The sequence below is a fragment of the Pleurodeles waltl genome, chromosome 1_1 (assembly GCF_031143425.1).
Source record: "Pleurodeles waltl isolate 20211129_DDA chromosome 1_1, aPleWal1.hap1.20221129, whole genome shotgun sequence".
Taxonomy (NCBI): Eukaryota; Metazoa; Chordata; class Amphibia; order Caudata; family Salamandridae; genus Pleurodeles; species Pleurodeles waltl.
This window is the reverse complement of record NC_090436.1, coordinates 839,721,820-839,743,459: the sequence shown is the minus strand read 5'-3', so window position 1 is coordinate 839,743,459 and position 21,640 is coordinate 839,721,820. Positions and strand designations below refer to the sequence as shown.

The 21,640-nt window shown below is 42.3% G+C and overlaps 1 protein-coding gene across 1 annotated transcript in view; it reads left to right on the top strand.

Annotated features, from left to right (window-relative positions):
- Positions 1-21,640, top strand: part of LOC138302051 (myosin-6-like) — a 530,412-nt gene that overhangs the window by 245,545 nt on the left and 263,227 nt on the right. The window contains exon 4 of the mRNA XM_069242473.1: positions 20,902-21,096. Within this exon, the coding sequence (XP_069098574.1) occupies positions 20,902-21,096 (195 nt within the window). The remainder of the gene's footprint in view (positions 1-20,901; positions 21,097-21,640) is intronic.

Below are 21,640 nucleotides of genomic sequence, written 5' to 3'. Positions count from 1 at the left end.
AACATCCAATTGCTATGTACAGCAGACCAGTACATATCCCATGTGATAGCCATGTTTCCGGGTTCAGTCCATGATTCATTTGTTTTGAGAAACAGTAGTGTGCCACAAAAGATGGAACAACTCCAAGAGGACAGAGGGTGGATCATAGGTAAGTGTGTCTGTCACTAACTGACACATTGCAGAAAAACAGCCTGTCAGACTAAGGACATTCCAATGACGACTCTGTATTGACCATTTCTCTAGGTGATTCTGGCTATCCAAACTTGCGTTGGCTCCTAACACCGCTGAGGAATCCCAGGACGGATGCAGAGAGGAAATACAATGAGGCCCATGGATGTACTAGAAGGGTGATAGAGCATACTATAGGTCTCCTGAAGGCTAGATTCCGGTGCCTACATATCTCTGGGGGTTCCCTGGCCTATGGGCCTGATGAGGTGTGTAGGATAGTGGTGGCATGCTGCATGCTGCACAATGTGGCAGTGAGACATTCAATCCCCCTTTTGGAGGTGGAGGGTGCTATAGGTCCTGATCTGTTACCTCAGAGAGGTAAGGAGAGTGATGGTGAGGATAAGGACGGGGAAGATGTCAATTCCAGAAACCAACTGATACAACTCTACTTCCAATAACTGTCTGTGACTTCAGCCTGTATATGTGGTTAGTGACTGATACTGTAAGTGTGCCATGTCAACTAGGGGGAATTGGTCATGACATGCGAGTCATGGACCTCTTCAGCATGGTACAGACAGACAATATAAGCATTCCCTTCTTGACTATTTTGAAACACACTATACCACCAGCATGCACAATTTGACAATAATGTTTATCCCTGCCTATTGCATCATTACTCTACTTTGTTCAACATTGAAGACAGGGGACAGTGTTACAGGTGAGATATGTTGTTTATTGGTGGAATACAGTGAAATGTGCTATGTACAGTGATGGAAGTCGTTATGGTTGGGTGTCCTCAAAACTGACTTGATGGCAGGCCTGTTTGATATCATAGGTGGGTCCTATTTGTAGTTTAGTACATTATTTAGCCCTCAGCTAAGTGCAGTTGGTGAATGGGTGGGGGGATGGTTGCTTGGCAGTAATAGCAGTGTCAATTGTTGGAAGGAGGCTTGTTCTTAGCTGGGTTTCCAGTGCCATATCTTGGCCTGAGACTACGTTTGGGCGCCTGCTGTGGAGCTACTTGGGGTGACATGGTTGGCCCTTGTGATTCCTGGGAGGGTATTTCCTGTGCTGTTTCAGCTGCTTGGGACAACTGTTGCTGGTTGTCCAGGGCTGTTGTGGGGGCCTCTTGTCCGGTGTGGGTGTCTGAGGGTTTGTTGACCAAATGCAGCAGTGCTCCAGCAATGGTGGCCATTGTGGCATTGTGTTCTTTCCACTACTCCATTGCCTGTTGGTGGTGTTCCAGGTGCATCCTCTGACTTTGCTCCAGGATGGTTACAATCTGTGCCAACCTGTCTTGGGTATGTTGGTATGCCCCCAATACCTCTGCAATGACGTCCTGGGCTGCTGCATCTATCCGGTGCCCTACCCCCTGACCCACTGGGGCACTTGTGTCCCCTGTGCAGGTCTTGACGTGCCACTAGTACTGGGCCCTCGTCTTCCTGCATGTTGGGGGTGGGAGACTGTGGCCTCTGTTGCTATGTTCCACCTGTTTGTGCCATGGGTCCACTGGTGTGGGCACGCCTCCCCTGGACTGCTGGTCTTGACTGGGTGTTAGGGGTGACAGTGTTGTCCTGTGTGGGGCTGCTGCATGGTGAGCATCCAGGGCTGTGTGAGGGGCCTGCCTGCTCATCAGTGTCCAGGGATCCTTCACCAGTGTCCTGTGATATGCCTCTGTCTCCCTGGAATGCTGTGGCACTCCTTGTCCCCTCCATTAGGGTTGCATGGGTGGTGTTACCTGTTGGGGGACATAGAAATGTTTGTTACATATGCAGGCGGGTTTGAGGTGGGCTGTATTGTGCAATTTAGTGCTGGTGTGCCTTTCAGTGGCCTTCAGGGGTGCCTTTGTGAGGTGAACATTCCATTTAGTGGCAGTGGTGGGATCACATTGTGGCGGGGGTTATTATTCCATTGTGGGTACGTGCAGGGGTGGGTGGCTGTGCACAGCAGGAGTGATGTGGGCCTGGTAGTGAGTTGTGGGCAATGCGAGTGGTGGATGTGGTGGGTAATGGCTGGGAGGGGTGTGGGTCTGGGTGGGTGTGGGTGGGGTGGGGTAGTGCATGCATTACAGGTATGGTGTATATGGGATAAATGTAGACGACTTACCCGCGTCCATTCCTCCAGTGAATCCAGTGAGTCCCTCTGGGTGCAGGATGGTGAGTACCTTTTCCTCCCAGTCGGTGTAGTCAGTTGGTGTTGGTGGCAGTCCTCCCCCAGTCTTCTGCACTGCGATGTGGTGCCTGGATGCCATGGCCCGGACCGTCCCCTGAGGTCGTTCCATCTCTTGCTGATGTCGTCCCTGGTGCGTGGATGGTGTCCCACTGCATTCACCCTGTTGACAATGGTCTGCCACAGCTCCATTTTCCGGGCGATGGGTGTGTGCTGCACCTCGGAACTGAATATTTGTGGCTCTACTTTTAGGATCTCGTCCACCATGGTCCTTAGCTCCCTTTCGGTGAAGTGTGGATTTTTGGGGGGACATGGTGAGGGTGGTGGATGGCGTCGGGACTGGGGACGGTGTTTGGGTGCTCCTGCGTGGGTCGCTATGCGTGTCCTGTCTGCTGGCGTTCTCTGTCTGGCTCTGGTGCTCTCTGTCTTCTGGTCCTGGTCTCCTTGCAAGGGATTGTGGGGTGTGTCTGGGGATGTTTTATGGTGTTCTGGATGTGTATCAGGTGTGTGGGTGCTAAGCCTATCCAATGTGTGCACTGGTTGCTGTTGGGCCCACTTGTCACCCGTGGCGGTTGCAGCTGCCAATGGTCGTCCGGCCCCCACTGTCTGCTGAGGTGATTTGTGCATCATTATTTGAAGGGCGAGATGTGGGTGTGCTTGGCGGTGGCGGGGTGGGGTGGGCCGGGATTCGCACCGACACGGTCCTGGCGAGGAGTGGTGGTGTGGGAATGTTTGGCGGGGTTAGGTTTTTTATTCATTATATTGCGGGTTTCCATTCGCCGCCGCCGGCGGGATAGTGTTTACCGCCGCCACGGCTGTTGGCGGTCTGTCCCGCCATATTCATAATGACGCCTATATTCTGAGTGGATTAGCTGAGTGGATTAGTAAAGCCAGCCTTTTAAAACAAATGAATATGTGAAAGGGGGGCTATTGAGAGATGAGGGGCACATTTGCTGGGTGGTAGTGAGAGAATCCGAGGAGGTGATCATGGGGTGGGAGGCACCAAAAAAGACCGTCGCACAGGGTGCCATCAGAGCTATAGCCGGCCCTGGCAGTTGTCACAGACTGCAAATGGTGGGAGCCCAGCCACAACAGGGTCCAAAACTGAGGAGTAATAAGCAATGGGCTTTTTTAGCTCCACATGATTTGAATCCATTTTGTTCATGAGAGTACAAAGTGAAAGACTTAGCATAATCAGAGTGGACACACAATGCTTATTTTATTTGTACAAATGCATTTTCAGCCTCAACAGACTACTGTTATGCTCAGTGGTTGTGCTGAGTGTAAGATTTCCCACAAGACAATAAAGGGCATATTTATACTTTTTGGTGCAAACGCAGTTTTGCACCAAAAGGTTTAGCACCAGCTTACGCAATTCGTGAGCACCAGCCGGGCACCATATTTATGGAATGGTGCACGCCATGCAAAGGGTGGGGTAGCGTAAAAAGAAAAATTATGTTAGCCGGGTGGGGTTGGCGGTATGGGAGAAGTGGGTTTCGCAAAAAAAAAATGATGTTAGGCTGGTTAGAGTAAAAAAAGATTACTCTAACCAGCCTAGCGTCACTTTCTGACGCAAAACCATCTATACCACATGACTCCTGTCTTAGAAAAGACAAGAGTCATGCCCACCACCCCAATGGCCAGCACAGGGGATCTGTGTCCCCGGGGCACGGCCATTGCACCCTGTGACATGCAGGGGCCCAACTTGGGCCTCTGATGGTACTTTAATTAAAAAAGAAATTACTTACCTATACTTACCTGCTTACCTGGGATGGGGTCCCCCATCCTCCGATGTCCCTCTGTTGTGGGTGTTCTTGGGGCTTGAGGAGGGCACCTGTGGACCCATTCCATCGTGTTTAACCATGGAAATGGGTCCACAGGTCCCTTAATTCCTGATCTAACCCAGGCGGTAAATAAGCAAGCATTGCACCATTATTTAGCCCCTCCTCCCACCCTGTGTCATTTTAGCACGGAGGTAAATATGGGGCTATGGGGTTTGCACCATTTTTTAGATGGGAATGCCTACCTTGCATCTCGTTGACACAAGGTAGGATCACACATCTAAAAAATGGTGCAAACTCCAATATTTTGACATTAGACGAGTTTAACATCAAAATATAAATATGGAGTTAGTTTTGCGCTGAATTTGCTAAAAAAATTACACAAATTTGGCGCAAATGGGGTATAAATATGCCCCTAAGTGCCATATGAGCTCTTTTTTAATCAGAGGCAAACAGTTTCTGCCCTATCAAAATCTATGGTCTGGGCAACAGCCATTTTCAGCTGAGCTAAGCCATTTTCTGTGGTGCTTATTAAAGCTCTTTTTCTGTTGGTCACATAAGGTCTGGCAACAGCTGCGCTGTCAAGCCAGACATTAAAATGGGGCAAGACTCTGCTTTGATTATTAGAAAAATGCCAGGATACATGTGCATTTAAATCTTACAAACCCTTTCTTTTTTGTTTTAATCTGGGTTCATCAAATCCTATTTTATCAATTTTCTAAATCAATGCAACTCTACTTTTAAGGGTTCACTTTCTAAGCAGGACGCTACAGCTGAATTTTCGTTAGTAATTCCTGTCTGTCGTTAAATAGTAGCCAGGTGCAAAATATACGGGGTGCTCTGTAGGTACTATTTCTCCTATAATTAAGTCTCAACTCTCCACTACGCCAAAGCTGAGCTCATAAGTGTACTTCACAGTGAGGGCTCATACAACCAGAGTTCAGTCTGTATAATAGCTTTTCAACCAGTTAACAAAAGTTATTGGGTATATTCCTGATATACAGCATGAGTGAACTGCTCGTGAAGCACGACCTTGGCAATCCTATAGTAAATTATACAATATCATACCTCTTTTCATATGAATAAAATGGGAACACTAGGCGGTTCAATGAAGGAATTAATGCTTTGATTTTTCGCAGTATAAGCACACTTCACTGGTATCCTGGAAGCATGAATGGTCCTGGTAATTCGGGACACACGTGCCTTCCCCAATGTCAGGTCCGGAAACACATAGGGGGTTATTCTAACTTTGGAGGAGGTGTTAATCCGTCCCAAAAGTGACGGAAAAGTGACGGATTTACCACCAGCCGTATTACAAGTCCATTATATCCTATGGAACTCGTAATACGGCTGGTGGTATATCCGTCACTTTACCGTCACTTTTGGGACGGATTAACACTCCTCCAAAGTTAGAATAACCCCCATAATGGCCACAGCTTTGGATGGGAAATCCAGCTGGTTTGATAACTCCAGCCCCATTGCTACACCTCCAATTGTCTATTGACTTGTAATTGGCCCAAAGTGATGTACGAAGACAGGACACCATGTTCTACAAGAAACCTTTTCATAGGAAAATATCAGCTGTTCCTCCTTGTTTTCAATATTGCAGGAAAGTGTTGGAGCCAACCATTTAAAAAATACTACTAGCACAAGAAAAAGAAACTTTAGAAATTCATATGACTGATTTGGTGCCTCACATTAAATATTAGCGTTGTGAATCAGACAAGAGAGAAGCCAAACATTCTGTAATCAGTGTAACCTACAATATATGGTTCTTTCCTGGCACAATACTTCTTTTTAATACTGGTATACCTAACCAGAGAGCTTCTCCATCTAATGTCCAGAAATAGGTAAATCTCGGAAGAGAGCTATGTGGGTCAACACTAGTTGGGCACTCAAAGGAGTAAATGAAATACATTTTATGGTGAGGCAATATGAGTTTTTAGCAATAACAAATGGCGAATTATTTTGATCAGAAAACCAAATTAAACCTGGGCCCTGTATGTAACCAGTATAGTATCCTTCATAGTCAATAGTATGACCATGATGCTGTCTTTTAAAAGTTGTATTATCTTCACCATCTTCAAAAAGTAGTCACAGTACTGCAATATTTCAAAGTCAGTTTGGGAAGGTTGGTAGGTAACGTGGACATTAGATACACAATCACTGCAACAAGTACTATTTTACTTTCCGCCATCTTTCTTTAACAACAAGCATATGGCAGACCCTCGTATGAGGACATAGCCCACTTTCTTTATTAACTGGAAGAATTTAGAGATGAAAATCAACAACAATACAAATTTAACAACATTCTTTTGAATGTATCCACAAAACGTAAAGATTTCAGTAGGAATCTGAAGTATACACAAAGACATTGAGCTAGGCAGACCAATCCTTATCAATAAAGTAATCAGCTGGGTTACTGAAATATTTTCTTTTTGACTTGGACTAGCAAGTTTATCTTGAAGGTGTCAGATAGTTGTCAGATGTGGGTGTGCATAATACTAAAGAGGTGCATATTTTTTCGTATGCAATTCCTCTTTCTGAATTTTGCTTCTGATGTTCATGTAATGTCATTTGGATGAAAACGGTAGTCACAAGACCATGCTGTTATAAAATACAAAATTTATTGAAGTTGTAAACTTAAAAGTTGTGTCGATACTTTCTACTCGTATGTCCATAATTTTTAAAATTTATGAAGTTCTTTTTATTTTTTCTCCCCACTTTTTGGCAACGTAAAAAATCTCAACCTTCAACAAAATTCTAGCTGTAACAGGGTTTTGCATGCCTGTCATATTCATTTGGTCATCCGCACAGCTCATTACATGCCACATTGATTAATAATGACACATAATAACATTATTTTATGCATTATTTGTATAACTTAAAATAAATAGTTAATCCACAAGAACAATGTGTAAAAACCAATCCATTACAATGAAAACAATACTATCATACATCGTTAATGGAATTGTCACTAAAATTGTCATAAATGTAAATACTTTCTATATTTGAATAGACCATTCATTCTAAGCAGCACTAGTGGTCATCTTTTCCTGTCTACCTTTGCTAAAGACTACAATAGGAGCACATTGTTCTTTCCCGGCATAAATTATCACAGGCACAGACTTCTAATCACATTTGTGGAGCTACGTCAAAAAGAACTTAATACAATTGTAGGTAGGACACCCAACTTTGAATAGTGGGCACATGATTCAAATGAGAGGACTGGTAGCCAGTGATAAATAGGGCTCAACATCAATTTTTCAGGTAAAAACACAAAGACATCTACTGTGAAGGACGTCCCCCAACTCGCTTGTTGAAATGAGGCAGAAGATGCCATGCTGCCAATTTAGGATGACTCCTCATCAAGGACCTACTTTTACCCTTCTGTAGGCTCATAAGCCTGCTACGTTGTGCTTTGTAAAAGGCTATGAGAAGTAGTAATCATTTTAGATGATGAAATGATTAGCCAAGTGTTTATTTCCAATCTGTTCACTCCATGGTGAAAATAAACAGCCAAGCTCCCAGGCGCCTCCCTCAGGGGCAGCTTAAGGGCTCTGTGACCAAAAATCTACCCAAAATGACCCAGTCTGCACTACCAAAATTGAGAAGAAATCCATAAAAAGCTGGTAGATTCAATGACATGAATGTTATACACAATGCTGACCTAATCCTTGCTATATGTGGAAAACGTTCCTTTCATGTATGAAATCCATTTCTCCTACTGATGATTGACAGAGACGACACAGGCTTTATCCGTACTCACATATGCCCCAATACTCTAAGATTATACTGGGACTTGAGATATGCTACGGAGGTATATTCTGGTACTCCACATCAGAAAGGGGGAGGCATAGAGAGGGTCATTTGTACATTATGTAAACTGTGCTGCACTCTATCTTCTGTACCTCACAGAATGGGTCAGGTAACTGTTCGGAGAATTACAGTTATTTACCAGGAGATCATGAGAAAATGATATTGTCTGAAGACAAAATCAAGTGAGTCAGTTTTCTGCTTCCAGGTTAGAGGAAGAACAAGGTCTACAGAGCATCAGATTCAAGAAGGACCCACTAAATAAACATTGTCATGCAAAAACTGAAATACACCCGAGCAATGTCTGTACCTGGCCTAGGCCACATTTGTATTTAAAGTTGAGTGTTGCAGTACGCATCTATTTTTTAGTAGTGGCTGAACATACCATCGTGGTCTGCTACATAATGTTACGTCTCTAGAAATGGGTTACTTTCATCAGCACCTAGCACTCTGAACCACCACCATTTTATCAAAGCAGTCTTTTACCTCCAAGAGGTGGTAGGGTAAAACACGACTAGGAATGATGGTCACGTTCAGTAACCCATTAGCAATCCTTCAGTGACAACTGCCTTAGACGCACCGTCCAATTCATCCTTTGCCAAACATACGTATGCATGTGTGCGCACACACACATACCCACACACATACACACTTCTATTAAAAAACATAATTAAAATGAAGCTATTGCTATGAAACAAAACTAGAAAAAACAATGACATTGGCTAATTATGGTGTTCTGGGCAAACCATAATCCATAACCCTGAAATGCACTACTCACAAACTCATACATATCTCAGATGACATCTCAAATGACATAAGGGGTGATGTTACTTCATAGATCAGATGTGACTTCACCAATGAATCATTGCTGGCATCCCTGCCTGAAAAAGTGAAATGTGTGATGCCTTCACTACTACTTTGGTAGCACTCGCCGCTTTCAGTTCCATTCTAGTTTGTACGTTTTAAACTCATTTGACTGTTTTGCTTTCAGTTGCCTCCTCATTTTTTTGTTCCAAATGAACATAATACTATCTGCCCTTAGATCAAAACATGTTGGCACAGCTTAAAAGTCATATTTCATGCATTCATTTTCCATCAGGAGAACGAAATTATTCCCAGGTACTCCTATTGTCTCTCTTTCTCCAACAGCTCTAAGCCGTATATAACAATGGGTTCTTTTGCTGGTCTTACCTGTGATGCAGCAGCTCATTCCACCTTTCCGTCCCTGTAGCCTCTGATACCCTGAGCTGTCTCCTTTTCACCAATTCTCTCTCTCCGACCTCCACTAGCATCTAGGTGGAAGTCCGTTCACTCCGCAGAACGACCTCTCTCTTACGCTGTTTGCATAGTTTTAAAGGCAAGACTTCCTGCTGAGTTCACAGATTTGTGATGGGAATCTGTGTAATTTATGTGTCTTTGCAATGGTTGACTTCACAGCAGACACGTTAAGCACCAATTTGACCTGTGGCAACTTCCATCCAGGTGTTTTAATGTACAATTAGTATAGTCATGTAAACCCTGTGTTTGTGGATGCCAATCAATGCTCATTGACTCTAAACAGAGAGGTGATTATCTTGATCAACAATATGACTCCCTCTTTCTCTGCTTCTTAGTCCTAGAGCCAGTATAAGGCCCTAGTCAGAGGACAACAATGCTTATGTTCTTTCGCTATAGATCAGCCTTTATAATATTCATGCACCTCAAGAAAGCACAACGTCACTTAAATGCTACCCCCTATGGCCCAAATGAAACGCAGCAGTGCTTCACGGCAGCAACATCATTCCGAATGGAAAGGGAATTAACAAGATTAAGATTTGGTTAATTGGATGTGGGAGAGATCAGACAACAATGGATGTACGCACGTCAATGGCCAAACTTCTGTTTTTGTCAATATTGGAACGAAATACTGCCTCATATTATCTGCTGTTGCCAAGGGTTAAACCCCGAGCGATCAAGATTGCTTCAAACCAACAGCTATGCTTCTCTCAAGTAGGTTTATACACATTTTTAAGGCGCTGTTATTGGAGACATTGTATGAGGACCTGCCAGTATGCGGTACAGTTAAGTGATAATTTAAGTATTTACATGTACTCTGCCAAAAGGATCATTGCAATGAGTGCTCTTGGTCTCCACGACTAGTCCTGGATAAACAGGACTTAGTGGCCCAGGAAGGAAGCAAATGTCTCCTCCTATTAGCAAACTGTCGCTCCCTGGTAGCACATAAATTAGATATATATCTCTTCCTTAAACATCTCTCACCTATGGTCTTGTTTTTGAAGGGCTGGAGACAGCTATTATTCACCTGGATCGCAGCGCTGCATTTGATACAGTTGACCTTCCTATATTACTTGGTACGATCCCAGATACTGGAATATCAAGGTCTGCCTTAGAACGGATTACATCCTTTATTAAGGATAGATCTTACCAGGTCCTAGACAGATGATACTTTTCAAAACATGTCAAGAACAATTGTGGAGTTCCGCGTTATATAACATATACATGTCACCTCTGGCAGAAATTGTCAAGCCTTTTGGGCTGTCCCTGGTATCACATGCAGGCGATACACAGTTAGTAGTATCCCTATCTAAAGATCCCACTGCTAATGGGTCAGTGCTTGGTCCATGCCTCCAAGCCAACTCAAACTTAATGATAATAAGACGGAAGTGATGATACTTGGTCACCATTCACGGCTTCATTCCAATCCCTCTATTATGGAAGGTCTGGGATACCTCCCACCCCCTAATTGACTCATCAAGAGCCTTGGCGTTTGGTTTGTTCCTCAACTTTCTATAGCCCATCAAGCCAATAAAGTTTCAGCTACTTCGTTTGGCCTGCTTAGGCTTCTAGGGAGGGTTTTTACAAATGTAACTTTTGTAGCCAAAAGACTTATTGTACAGGCTTTGATTGGTTCTTGACTAGACTATGTAAATGCCCTATATATTGGAGCGCCCGGATTTGTGATCAAAAAGTTGCAGGTGATACAGAATGCCTAGGCCCGTCTGCTTCTGAATATACCCAGGCATGAATCAGTAAAAGCAGGAATCTCTACCCTACAAAGGCATCCCGTGGCTAAACGGATAGAATTTAAGACTCTGTGCCACGTTCATAGAGCATTGCACATTAGAGGTTCTGCTGTGCTCAGGTCATTGGCCTCCTTCTACTTGCCTACCAGACCGATTAGGTCCTCCACAGCATTCCTAGCGGTGACCCCCAGAGTAAAGAAGACAAGATGGAGTGGAAGATCCTTGGCTTATCAGGGGGTCAAGTTATGGAATTCTTTACCACTTGCCCTGCGTATGACCAGCCGTGAATTAACCTTCAGGAAAATGTTAAAAACATGGTTGTTCAAAGCATAATTCTCTTTTTTCAGGATATAAAATCTTATGTGTCCCGCTTTAAGCGCTGGGAGGCCTTTGGGTAGCTATGCACTATACAAATCTGCATAACATAACATAACATAACATAACATAACACTCTACCTGCCTTGGTATATTGTTCTTAGGTATAGATTAATTTTTAATTTATACTGCTAACTTATTCCACTAATTCTGAAGCATTTTCAAACAGATGTAACTGGAAAGTATATGTATACATTTTTTATGTTGATAGTAATGGATTCAGTGGAGTTACCGGTCTGCGCTATGGTCAGGTATGGACCAGCACTTGGTCACTTTATGTGCCCAAAGCACTGGCTCCTCAGCATTGTTAATTACGCATGCAAAATGTTTGAATGTGTTTTCTTATATATGTGTTTGATAGGGGTTTTAATTAACCATGCAAAAAAAGATTAAGGAATTAATTCATACTTGTCACTCCTCATTTCGTTACTTACTATATTCATCATAGTATGTACAGCTAGAAAACACATTGGGCCAGATTTACAAGGCCCTAGCGCCTCCTAGCGCCACACTAGTGTCATTTTTTTACGCTAATGTGACATTAAGGAGGCCATTCTCCACCATATTTACAAAGTGGCACAATGCTTGCATTGCGCCACTTTGTAACCCCTTGTGCCACATTATGCCTGTGCCAGGTATAACGTATGCAAGGTGGACGTTCCCGTGCAGGGAGACCAGTAAAAAAAGATTTGCGTCATTTTTCATACCCGCTCAGAGCAGGTGTTAAAATGACATGCCCGTTACTTTCAATGGATCTTCCTTTACTATGCAGGGTTAGCACCACAATTTATGGTGGTAATCCTCCAAAGTATCAAAATAGTATCATAAATTATGATGCTATTGTCCTACAATGTGCAAGGGTGCACCGTATTTGAAATGCGGTGCACAAATGGTGTTGTTAGGGGGGCACAAGAAAAGTGGCACATCACAGCTGATGCATCACTTTCTTGTAAAACTAGCCCTTTGTGCTTTAAAATCTGTCTTACTAATGAATTTGATACATCATAGGTCTATAAAAATGGATACTTGGGGCCTCATTTACAAGGCCCGTTGTGGAGGGCTGTGCAGCAAGTGCCTTGCTGTGCCACCCTGCACCACAGAGAAAAGGGAAGAAATGTGCGGTATCTACAAAATACAGCACATTTCTGTCCTCCCCCTGTCATTGCTGCATGTGCTAATACAAACTCCCTTGAACTATGGTGCAAGGGTGCTTGCATTGTGGGGATGATCGTTTTTGTGCAGGAAGGGGCACCTTCCTGCACAAAAACAACCACAAGAGGTGTTTTCCTCTTTCTATGTGTGCCTAAGAATAAATAAAATAAAGATATTTCTCCCTGCTTCATCACTGTTATGCCACCCCTGAGGTGGGGTTGGAATATGAGGCATTACAAGATATGTAAACCTGGGAATGTGTAAGATTCCTTTGGGTTCCATGGGTATTGTGTGGGAACACCACAAGCAACACCCATGGAATGTCCCTTTTGCACGTTTGTGCGTGAAAGGAGTCCATATGTACAAGGCCATGAAAAGCCCCGCAAGGTAACTTGCGTGGCCTTGTAAATATGGGCTGGCACACTGCGTCACAGGATCATCAAAAAATGGTACCTCAGTGGCCCAGTGTGCCACTAGGGCCTCGTAATTGTGACCCCTGGTATGTATAGTGACATATAACTGCTGTGCATTGGCAAACTCCAAGCAGCAGGAGTTGACAGTCGACACAGAGGCTAGTTGCAGCTGGGCTAGGTGAAGAAGGGGTTGGCTGCAAGGACAGGCGGACAACCCCTGGTGGTACTCTGGTTGTGTGTGTGTGGTGACTGAGCACAGCAGTAGCTGCACACATTCCCACAGGTGGATAACTGCCACTTTGCACAACCCTGTTCATTGAAGACCTTGACCATGTTGTTGCAAGATTTTCTTTTAAAAAATATCTTTGGTTCTGCAGGCCTGAATTAGAGTACACAGAGCCAAGGACACAACTGATGGACACAGATATTCAAATGGGTTCTTGTGTCTGTGAACCATACTTGAGGGCCATGGACTTCATGATTAATGCAGTGACTTTGTGCCTTTTTAATGGAACAAGGTCAATTTGGGTCCCCCACACAGCCATGAGGATCAGGAGGTGTACACCCACTGCCTATATGAGCTGTTTCATTTTTATTTTAGCAAGCACAGGCAATGCCCTATGTCACATAGTGGCAGCCTCAAGAAAAATGTTTGTGTTGAGGCTAGCGAGGTGGTGCATGTGAATCCACAGAATCCTAGGTGGGTCAAAGGATTTTCCACTCCTTCACCAACCACTGGCTGATAGAGGCAGTCCTTGTGTGTGCACACAATTCTTCAGAATTATTTGTCTGCACACCCCATCCAGGGCTGCAAAATATCTGCTAATTAGTAGCCAAGTTGTACTGAAGGTCCTGGGTAATTAACCATTGAACCCCTGCTGGACACTTTTTGTTATGCACAGAGAAAGCTATAAACAAATAGTCCCAGAACAAGATAGCCTATGTTTATAAATTAGGGAATTCAAACTGTAAAATCTCAAACAAATATTCCGGCTGATGTACCCTCCCCTTCAGTAGGAAACAATAATCATGCTTAACGAATGGGGACACTATGGCTAAGTGTGATAAGTAGAACCAATACTGTAGAAATGACAATTTTACCCAAATATGTATTTCTGTTTGATGTGCTTCTGATTAATGTGGCAAGCAATGAATTTATTAGAAAGCCCAGAATAGAACAATAATAAACTGCAAATAAATCATAAACCAGATTCTTTATGCTATGGTGCCTCATTGTTAGGTCTGGGTGTGCTATGCATAAATAAAGTATAGATGCACCCTACATTAATAAATAAGAAATAAGGTTGTTCAGAACCTATGCATGACATGGGTGACTAATGTTAATCAAATTAACTTTTAAAACTTGTTATGTATAAACTATTATTAAATCCCCAGTGTCAGAAATCACTAACCTTCCACTATGGATCAAAAAGGGGCAATGCACTCTTCCAGCTCTTCTTTGCCTTCACCTTTCACCACATACACAATAATATGAGGGCCAGTGGTAGAAAAGAGGATAAAGGAATGGGACAGGAGAACTAAACAGAGACACTGGACACCAGTATCCTGGCTTGTCACTGTTCTCTGCGGGATGTAATTGGTGTCTAAGAGGAAAGATACATCTTTAGTAGCCAACACTGTCTAGTTTGATGAGGAATTTGTCACTTAGTCATAGGCATATATATCTAACATTAGCATCATAGTCCTGACTTAAGAATTCTTCCTGTTCCATCACAGTATAAACCTCAAGTGCAATGTGACAATCCTACAGTCTTTAGAAAAGTTAATTTTAAATGTTCAATATATTTCAAAATGTCTGACAGAAACTGACTTTCAGAACATGTCTCTGTATTCCTAATGTCCTACAAATAACTACAAAGAAAGTAACTGTTTTTGTAAAGGAAGTCTTAGATCCATGTAAAAAGGGCCTGGCTGCAGAAACATTTATCACGATTGCCTAGAAAGGGCCTTGAGGGAAGTTAGACAGAGATATCCTGACTAGCCACCATTTCTTGAAACTAAGTGAGAGTTTAAGAGCTGCTGGGAAACGTAGTCATGGCACTGTCACTCACGGTGTTCTCCATACAAAAGAAGGGTTTCTCCAGAAATGGCTGCCACTCTGCAAGAACCACCAGTCTTTGCTTCCCTGAGGTGCACTCAGCACAAGTGGATTTGAGTTATGATTTCCCATGTATACCGACTCTTAAGTGAGAAGCCATGCTTCCTGACTGAGCTCCCCACCATGAAAAGCCACCACCTTGAAAATAGAGCTCCCGGTCAGAATGCTTTACATAAAGTCACAGCAAGCATACAGCATTAAGCTTAGAACTGGGCTCCCATGATTGCTCCTTAAAACTATTCCAGTACGCCCAACTATTGCAACTTTTGTATGACGGTTCTTGCATCTAACTTCACATGTACATAATATTAACTTTCAGCCTTCACTTGAACTGGCATAGGATGTAAGGCGGACATGTTTTATGCTTGACAGAATCTTAACAAAGATGCAACGGAAACCAGGTGGGTTTTGATAGGTAGGACAATTTCAATTGTACTTCAACTGTATTCATAATCAGTTAGGGATTTCAACCATACATATACAAGAAGGTGACATTCAAATAGAAGAGTGTTCAGTGTATTATGTGTTGTAACTCAAGGCTTGATACCTCAAATACTGTTTAACACACTAATGTAATCTTTCATTTTGTCTGTACACCTTATGGTAGTAATTCATTGACAGATGAGGTTCCATATCTAGCTCTTTGCACAAGGCATACTAGAATAGTGCACTAAATTAAAACCCTCTTTCAGTAATCAGAAACTGTAGAACATCATGCAATCAAATAAGGTGTTGTGAAAAAAAACAGTACTAACTCTTTACAAGTGAGCACCACAGGCAGGGATATGAAATGCTACCACATCAAATTGTCCACAACCTCTGGAATGTGTGGTCAACCTTGGTTTTTGGGCATTTCTATCCTAGTAGCTCAAACAAAATATTTATTGATCTTAATGAAAATGGATGATCTTGCAATCATTGAAGAACTGCGTTAACATGTGACTTGTGAATTTCCAGGGAGCCTCAATAGATCCAACGCCACCTAAAGAAAATAAAGAGCACATCAAAAAACTCTCAATATCTCATCAATAAAATATATGACCTGGCATTTGAACAACCCAAATTAAGAGCAGAATTCTGCTTTCCATTCATTTCATTCTGGCTAGATGGTAAACTTATTTGATCTCCAGCTTCGTAAATGTGTTTGTGTTTTGAATCTGATCTAACAGAACAGATTTTAATGGCAAAGGCTAAAAAATATTCACTGTGATTCTATTGAGGGCTATGAAGCGTGTTCGCTTTCTCAACCAACCCTTTGTCAGGAATAAAAAATAATGGAGATGAAGCAAAAAATTTCGAGGGGCCTAAGAAACCAATTTGCTGCACTGTCATTTAAGTATTGTCTGAAATATTGCGTTATTGATCTAGTGTTGACTACATACACTCAAGTACACGGTAATTTTGTGCCAGGTTCAAAATTGATCATACAATCATAACTTCTGTATGGAGGTAATACATTTGCCTTTTTCTTCTTACATACATTTCTAAATTCTTCATAACAGGAGGGTAGTGAGATGGCCCTACAAATATCTTATGAAATATCCATTCCTGCAAACACATTAGAAGGATCACTGCTTTTGTTTTTACATAGGACCAATATTTCTACCAATATTTATAAAATGACCTGACTTTCCACAATACCGGCATTAACTTTGTAATGTCTTATATTCTCTCTTCTTTTGACTTGGGTCCTCATATACGACCTAACTGCACAGGCTCAGAAGTCCCAATATTTGCTAACTAAGGCAAGAAAACTAATACTTTCGTAAAATCTGAATGATGATCCTGATAAGTAAAGATCCAACTGCACCACGTACTCTATGAACCTACCGCACATAGTAGACTGTTTCACCATTTATGCAAAGATACCCTTCAATTTGCTTCATAGCCCTCGATGGAAAGCTTTTTCTCCTAGACCAACCAAGCTCAAATACCATGAGAATAATGGCCTTATTTAGAGGTTGGCAGACAAGGTACTACATCATGATGGACTATCCTGTCCACCAAGCCCTTGGTCTGCCTGCTCAATTTTGAACCAGAGTGTACCATCAGTTTTCTCATGATGGTGCCTACTGGCTCGCTGTTGGAAATGTAGGTCCTGATTTAGAGTTTGGCAGACAGGGTACTCTGTTACAAATATGATGGAGTACCATGCTTGCCAGCCAAATGCTCTGTACACCTGCCTATTTAAAAAAAGGGTGACACTTAAAGATACAATCAAAGGAGCCCCTCTTAGCTCCATTGACGGAATCATTTTTCAGATGAGTCAACAGAGTGGAGGCCCTTTGAAGGAATGACAGTACACTGCATGCACGATTTAGGTTGTGTGATGCAGTGTCTTTTTTTCCTGTCCATCACTGCAAGGGAAATCCTGGCAGTTAGGCACAGGTCTGGCTACTTGTTATTTGTTTTTTCAGAAACACATTCCGGCTTTGGGAGTTTGGTTCTGAGAAACAAAAATATTTGGTGTGCAGCCTCTTAAAAGAAAGTGGCAGCTTATCGAAACTTTATTTGTCTTCAAAGGAACCTCTGTGGCTGAGGCTCTTGTGAAGGCACAGAGGTAACTGCAGGGCAGGCAATGATCTCCGCTACAAATAACTCCAAAGAAAGCAACTAGGTTTTGCAAAGGAAATTCTAGACCCACAATGAAAAGGCCCCTCTGCAGCAATAATAGATTGCAATAGGATAGGAAACACACTATGGGATATTAGCGAAGTTCTACCCAGATAGCCATGATGGCTGCCACATGTTCAAACTATTTGAGTATTCAGTGTCCATGGTCTTCTGGGAATTGTAATTCAACACCAGGGTACTGTTGTGTAGTGTGTTCTCCATACACACAGGGCCTAACATTGGGACTGCCAGATTTCCCTTCCCTAAGGTGAACTCAGTGCATGTTTGAAGTATCACACCTCACGCTCACTGAGTCTTAAGCAATATTTCCAGCCATCCTTCCTAACATCTATGGGATACCACACAATTTTTCAAATAGGTGCAGTTGGGAGTGAAAGCTAATTAGAGGTAAATGTGAAAGGAATGTTATAATATCTATACTAATCCTTTTACTGTTTATTGCAGTTTACTATGGCAGTATAACCACTGGGAAGATTAGAGCACCAACAAGGGAAGAACAGCCAAAGTGGGTTAATACTTACCATTTTTCATCTAGGTTTTTGCTATATGAATACCACATACATAGATGCCTGCCATTATAATCTATAACGCATGCTCAGAATTACATTGTAATCCATTGTTTTTTAATACACATTTAGATTTGCTCCATTGGTTATGAATCTTTACTGCATGTGTCTGCTGTGATGATGCTTGCCAGTGCTCCTTCCAAGCCATGCACTGAGTCCTTTACATTAGCCACCAAAGCTAGTAGAAACCATAAGGCACATACAATCACAGGTGCTCCACAGTGTGGTTTAACACTGATGCACAGAAGCAGAAGCTCTGGACAAACCTGATGCCACTGAAGCAGCTATCATTGACTGGGAATTATATGCTGCTTTAACCTGCATGTTACAGTGGCACTCATCCAATGCTTGACAAAAACCACGTACAAAGAAAACAAGCACTAAAAGTAGGACTTTCTTGAAAACCAGAGAATTGATAAAAATATTTCAGAATGTATATTTCTAAGAATAAGTATATATAATGAAATGTGAAATCATGTTGTTAAGCCAGTTACTTACCAAAAGGCCATTTGCCATTGCATGATGACTAAGCCTTTTGAGACAATCTTGAAACAAGGCCATTTACCTATTTTGTAGTTTTACATATATTTATGTTGCGTGCATTACACAGAAATAATAGATGCACAAACATGTAGAGGATGCAGGATACATAGGAGTGACAACAGACTTAACTGGATCTCAATTGGGCAAATACATTTTTTTAATCGTTTGCGGATAGATCATGATTAACCAGGTGCAAGTGAAAGAGGTATGTTTTTACTCACTTCCTGGACATCACAATGGTGGGTGAAGTTCAGATCCCTGCATGGAGGAAATTCCAGAGAGTTGTGGTGGCACTGGAGAATTTGTGGTTCACCACTTGAGAGGTTTTGAATTTAGCTGTTTTGAGAGGTAGAGTAATTATGATTTCCAGACATCTTAAGTCTCCTGAGATGTTGAAAAGATTGCAAAGATATGGGTGATGATTTAGATGAAGGGTGGTGTATGCTAAAGAGATGATTTAACATATTCTAGCTTCAATGGGGAGCGAGTCCAGTTACCTGATAGTGGGTGTGATGTGGCTAAAATGTTGTCAAGGAGGACAAGTAATGAGTGGTGAACTGAATACCTGCTTTGATGAGTGAGGATTCTGGATGCCAGTTAGAAAATCATTTCCAGGATCCAGATGACAGAGGACTAGAGGATGAGCTGTGGTTTGTAGCTGGTCTGGTGACACTAGTGTTTTTGATCTTCTCTAAGTGGCGCAGTTGACTGTTAGCTGATCCGGTGACTGTTGTTATGTCTGAGATGCAGTGGCGGCTGCCACTGAACGGGGGTTGCAGGACGGGGCGTGACAGGATGGACAGGTAAAAGAAATAAAAATAACAAAAATAACAAAACCCTTACCTTCGAGGTAAGATATGTTTGTCTCCCCTCCGTCCTCATTTTTGTTCCCGGGTGCATACAGCCTCCCAGCACAACACTGCTGTCACCAGCATGACAGCAGCGTCATGATTGGGAGTGGGAGCCTGTGTATGTTCTCCACTTGGCTGTTCAATACAGCAGGGTAGAGAACATGTAAAGTGCGGATGTCTATTTGGCTGGCCCTACACGGCCGGTCAAACAGACATGCACAATTGTGGTGCATAGCCCTCCTCTGGCCTCCTCCCTCCAACCCAGCCCCGCCCTGTTCCTTCTCTTACTACAAGGAAAATTAAAATTATATTAAGGTAGCATGCATTATTATCATTTTACTTTACCTTTTTTGAAAATCCAGCAGGGCACCGCTGCTCCGCCTTAGCGGAGGAGCGGCCCCTGGTGACATGAAGGATAAAGTAGAGTCAAACATGAATCCCAAAGATTTTGCAAAGGAACTCAGAAAAGGGTTGTGAACATCTGTGTAGAATTTTTACCTCTAATTTGTTTCTTCATTTGTGGAGAAAAAAATATATAAATTCAACTTGAAAGGATTTAGCTGCAGTACATTTTCCATTGTTTGGGCTCAGTAATAGTCAGTGATTGTGTATGCCAAGCATAGAGAGTTGTAATTATGAGTTGGTAAAATTGTTGCTTTCATCCTTTATAATGTATATTTTCTTTTCAAGCAGGTGTTGTGGGTTGAAGTATATTTAGCAAAGTCTATACATCAATAACTCTCCTACATTCAAATACGAGTCTCTGCATGTTACTTCATCAGTCACTGAAGAGGCAAACAAAACAAAAAGAGTTATGCAGGTTTAGGTGTACACATACTATGTGTCATTGGTTTTTCAACTGTAGTGTCCTTAGCTTTGGAGAACAAGTATATACTGTACCTGAGCTGGTATTTAAAGTCGTGCATGAAATTCCTGAGCACCTTTTCTGAAAGTGTTTTCCCATGCAATTGAAATCTCTGTTCACACCAAACAAAAAAGAGTATTTATTACAATTTTTCCAGATGTGCATTAGAAATGTGCCTGACGTCTTTAGAACAATACAGAAAAAACACTTTACACGTAGCCCACGTATTTTTGCTGTCAAGGGTATAATTAGTCAGGAAGTCACGAGTTTCCTGCAATTGTGCAAACGTAGCACCGTATCGAGTATATCAGCACTGTGATGCAAAGCCAAACGCAGGATATTTCTACATGCAAATGCTGTTGCTTAATGATGCTCACATTATATATCCCACAAACAAATACAAATCAGCTGTTTATCCATTTTCAGATGCCTGGAAAGAAACTGCAAATCCTTCAAGCTCGCAGATCTCAGATATTTCGCCTACAAGCAAAATGGAGCCCAATTCACCATCCAGATCTGCGACTATCCTTCCGGGCAGCATCACAGACTTCCTGGATGAAATACAAGCCCAACCTCAGTGTGTTATGAAAACTATTGCCATTGATGAAGAATCCTTAGAGGGTAACTAATCATTGTTAGTGATTGTCGTACACGATCATTTCAGTGTGTGCTTGCTAAGTTGTGGTTTCTAACATTTGTATTACATATTTTTTTCGTGATAAAAAATACATGAAACACATGACAAGACAACACCTTACATACAACACACATGCACACACATATGTTCACACTACATTTTTGCCGATAACAACTTACGAATATGGGGCCAGATGTACAAAGCATTTTTCTGGTCGAAAACAACCCGATTCGCAGAATCAGGCCGTTTGCCAACAGAAACATGTTTTTTCTAATGTACTAATTGCAAAATGCGATTCAGTCACTTTTTTGCATTTGTGATTCGGTATTTGGAAGGGCGTGTTTTGGTCGTCCCTTCCAAATATCAAATCAGTATGGTATGCATTGCTGTTTTGTGACCGAATTCCGGTCGCGAAACAGTAATACAGCCCATTCACAAAGGAAAAGGGTCCCTTGGAGGCCCCTTCCCCTTTGAGAATGTTAAAAAAATGAAACTTCAAAGTTTCATTTTTTTTAAGTGCATCCCTTT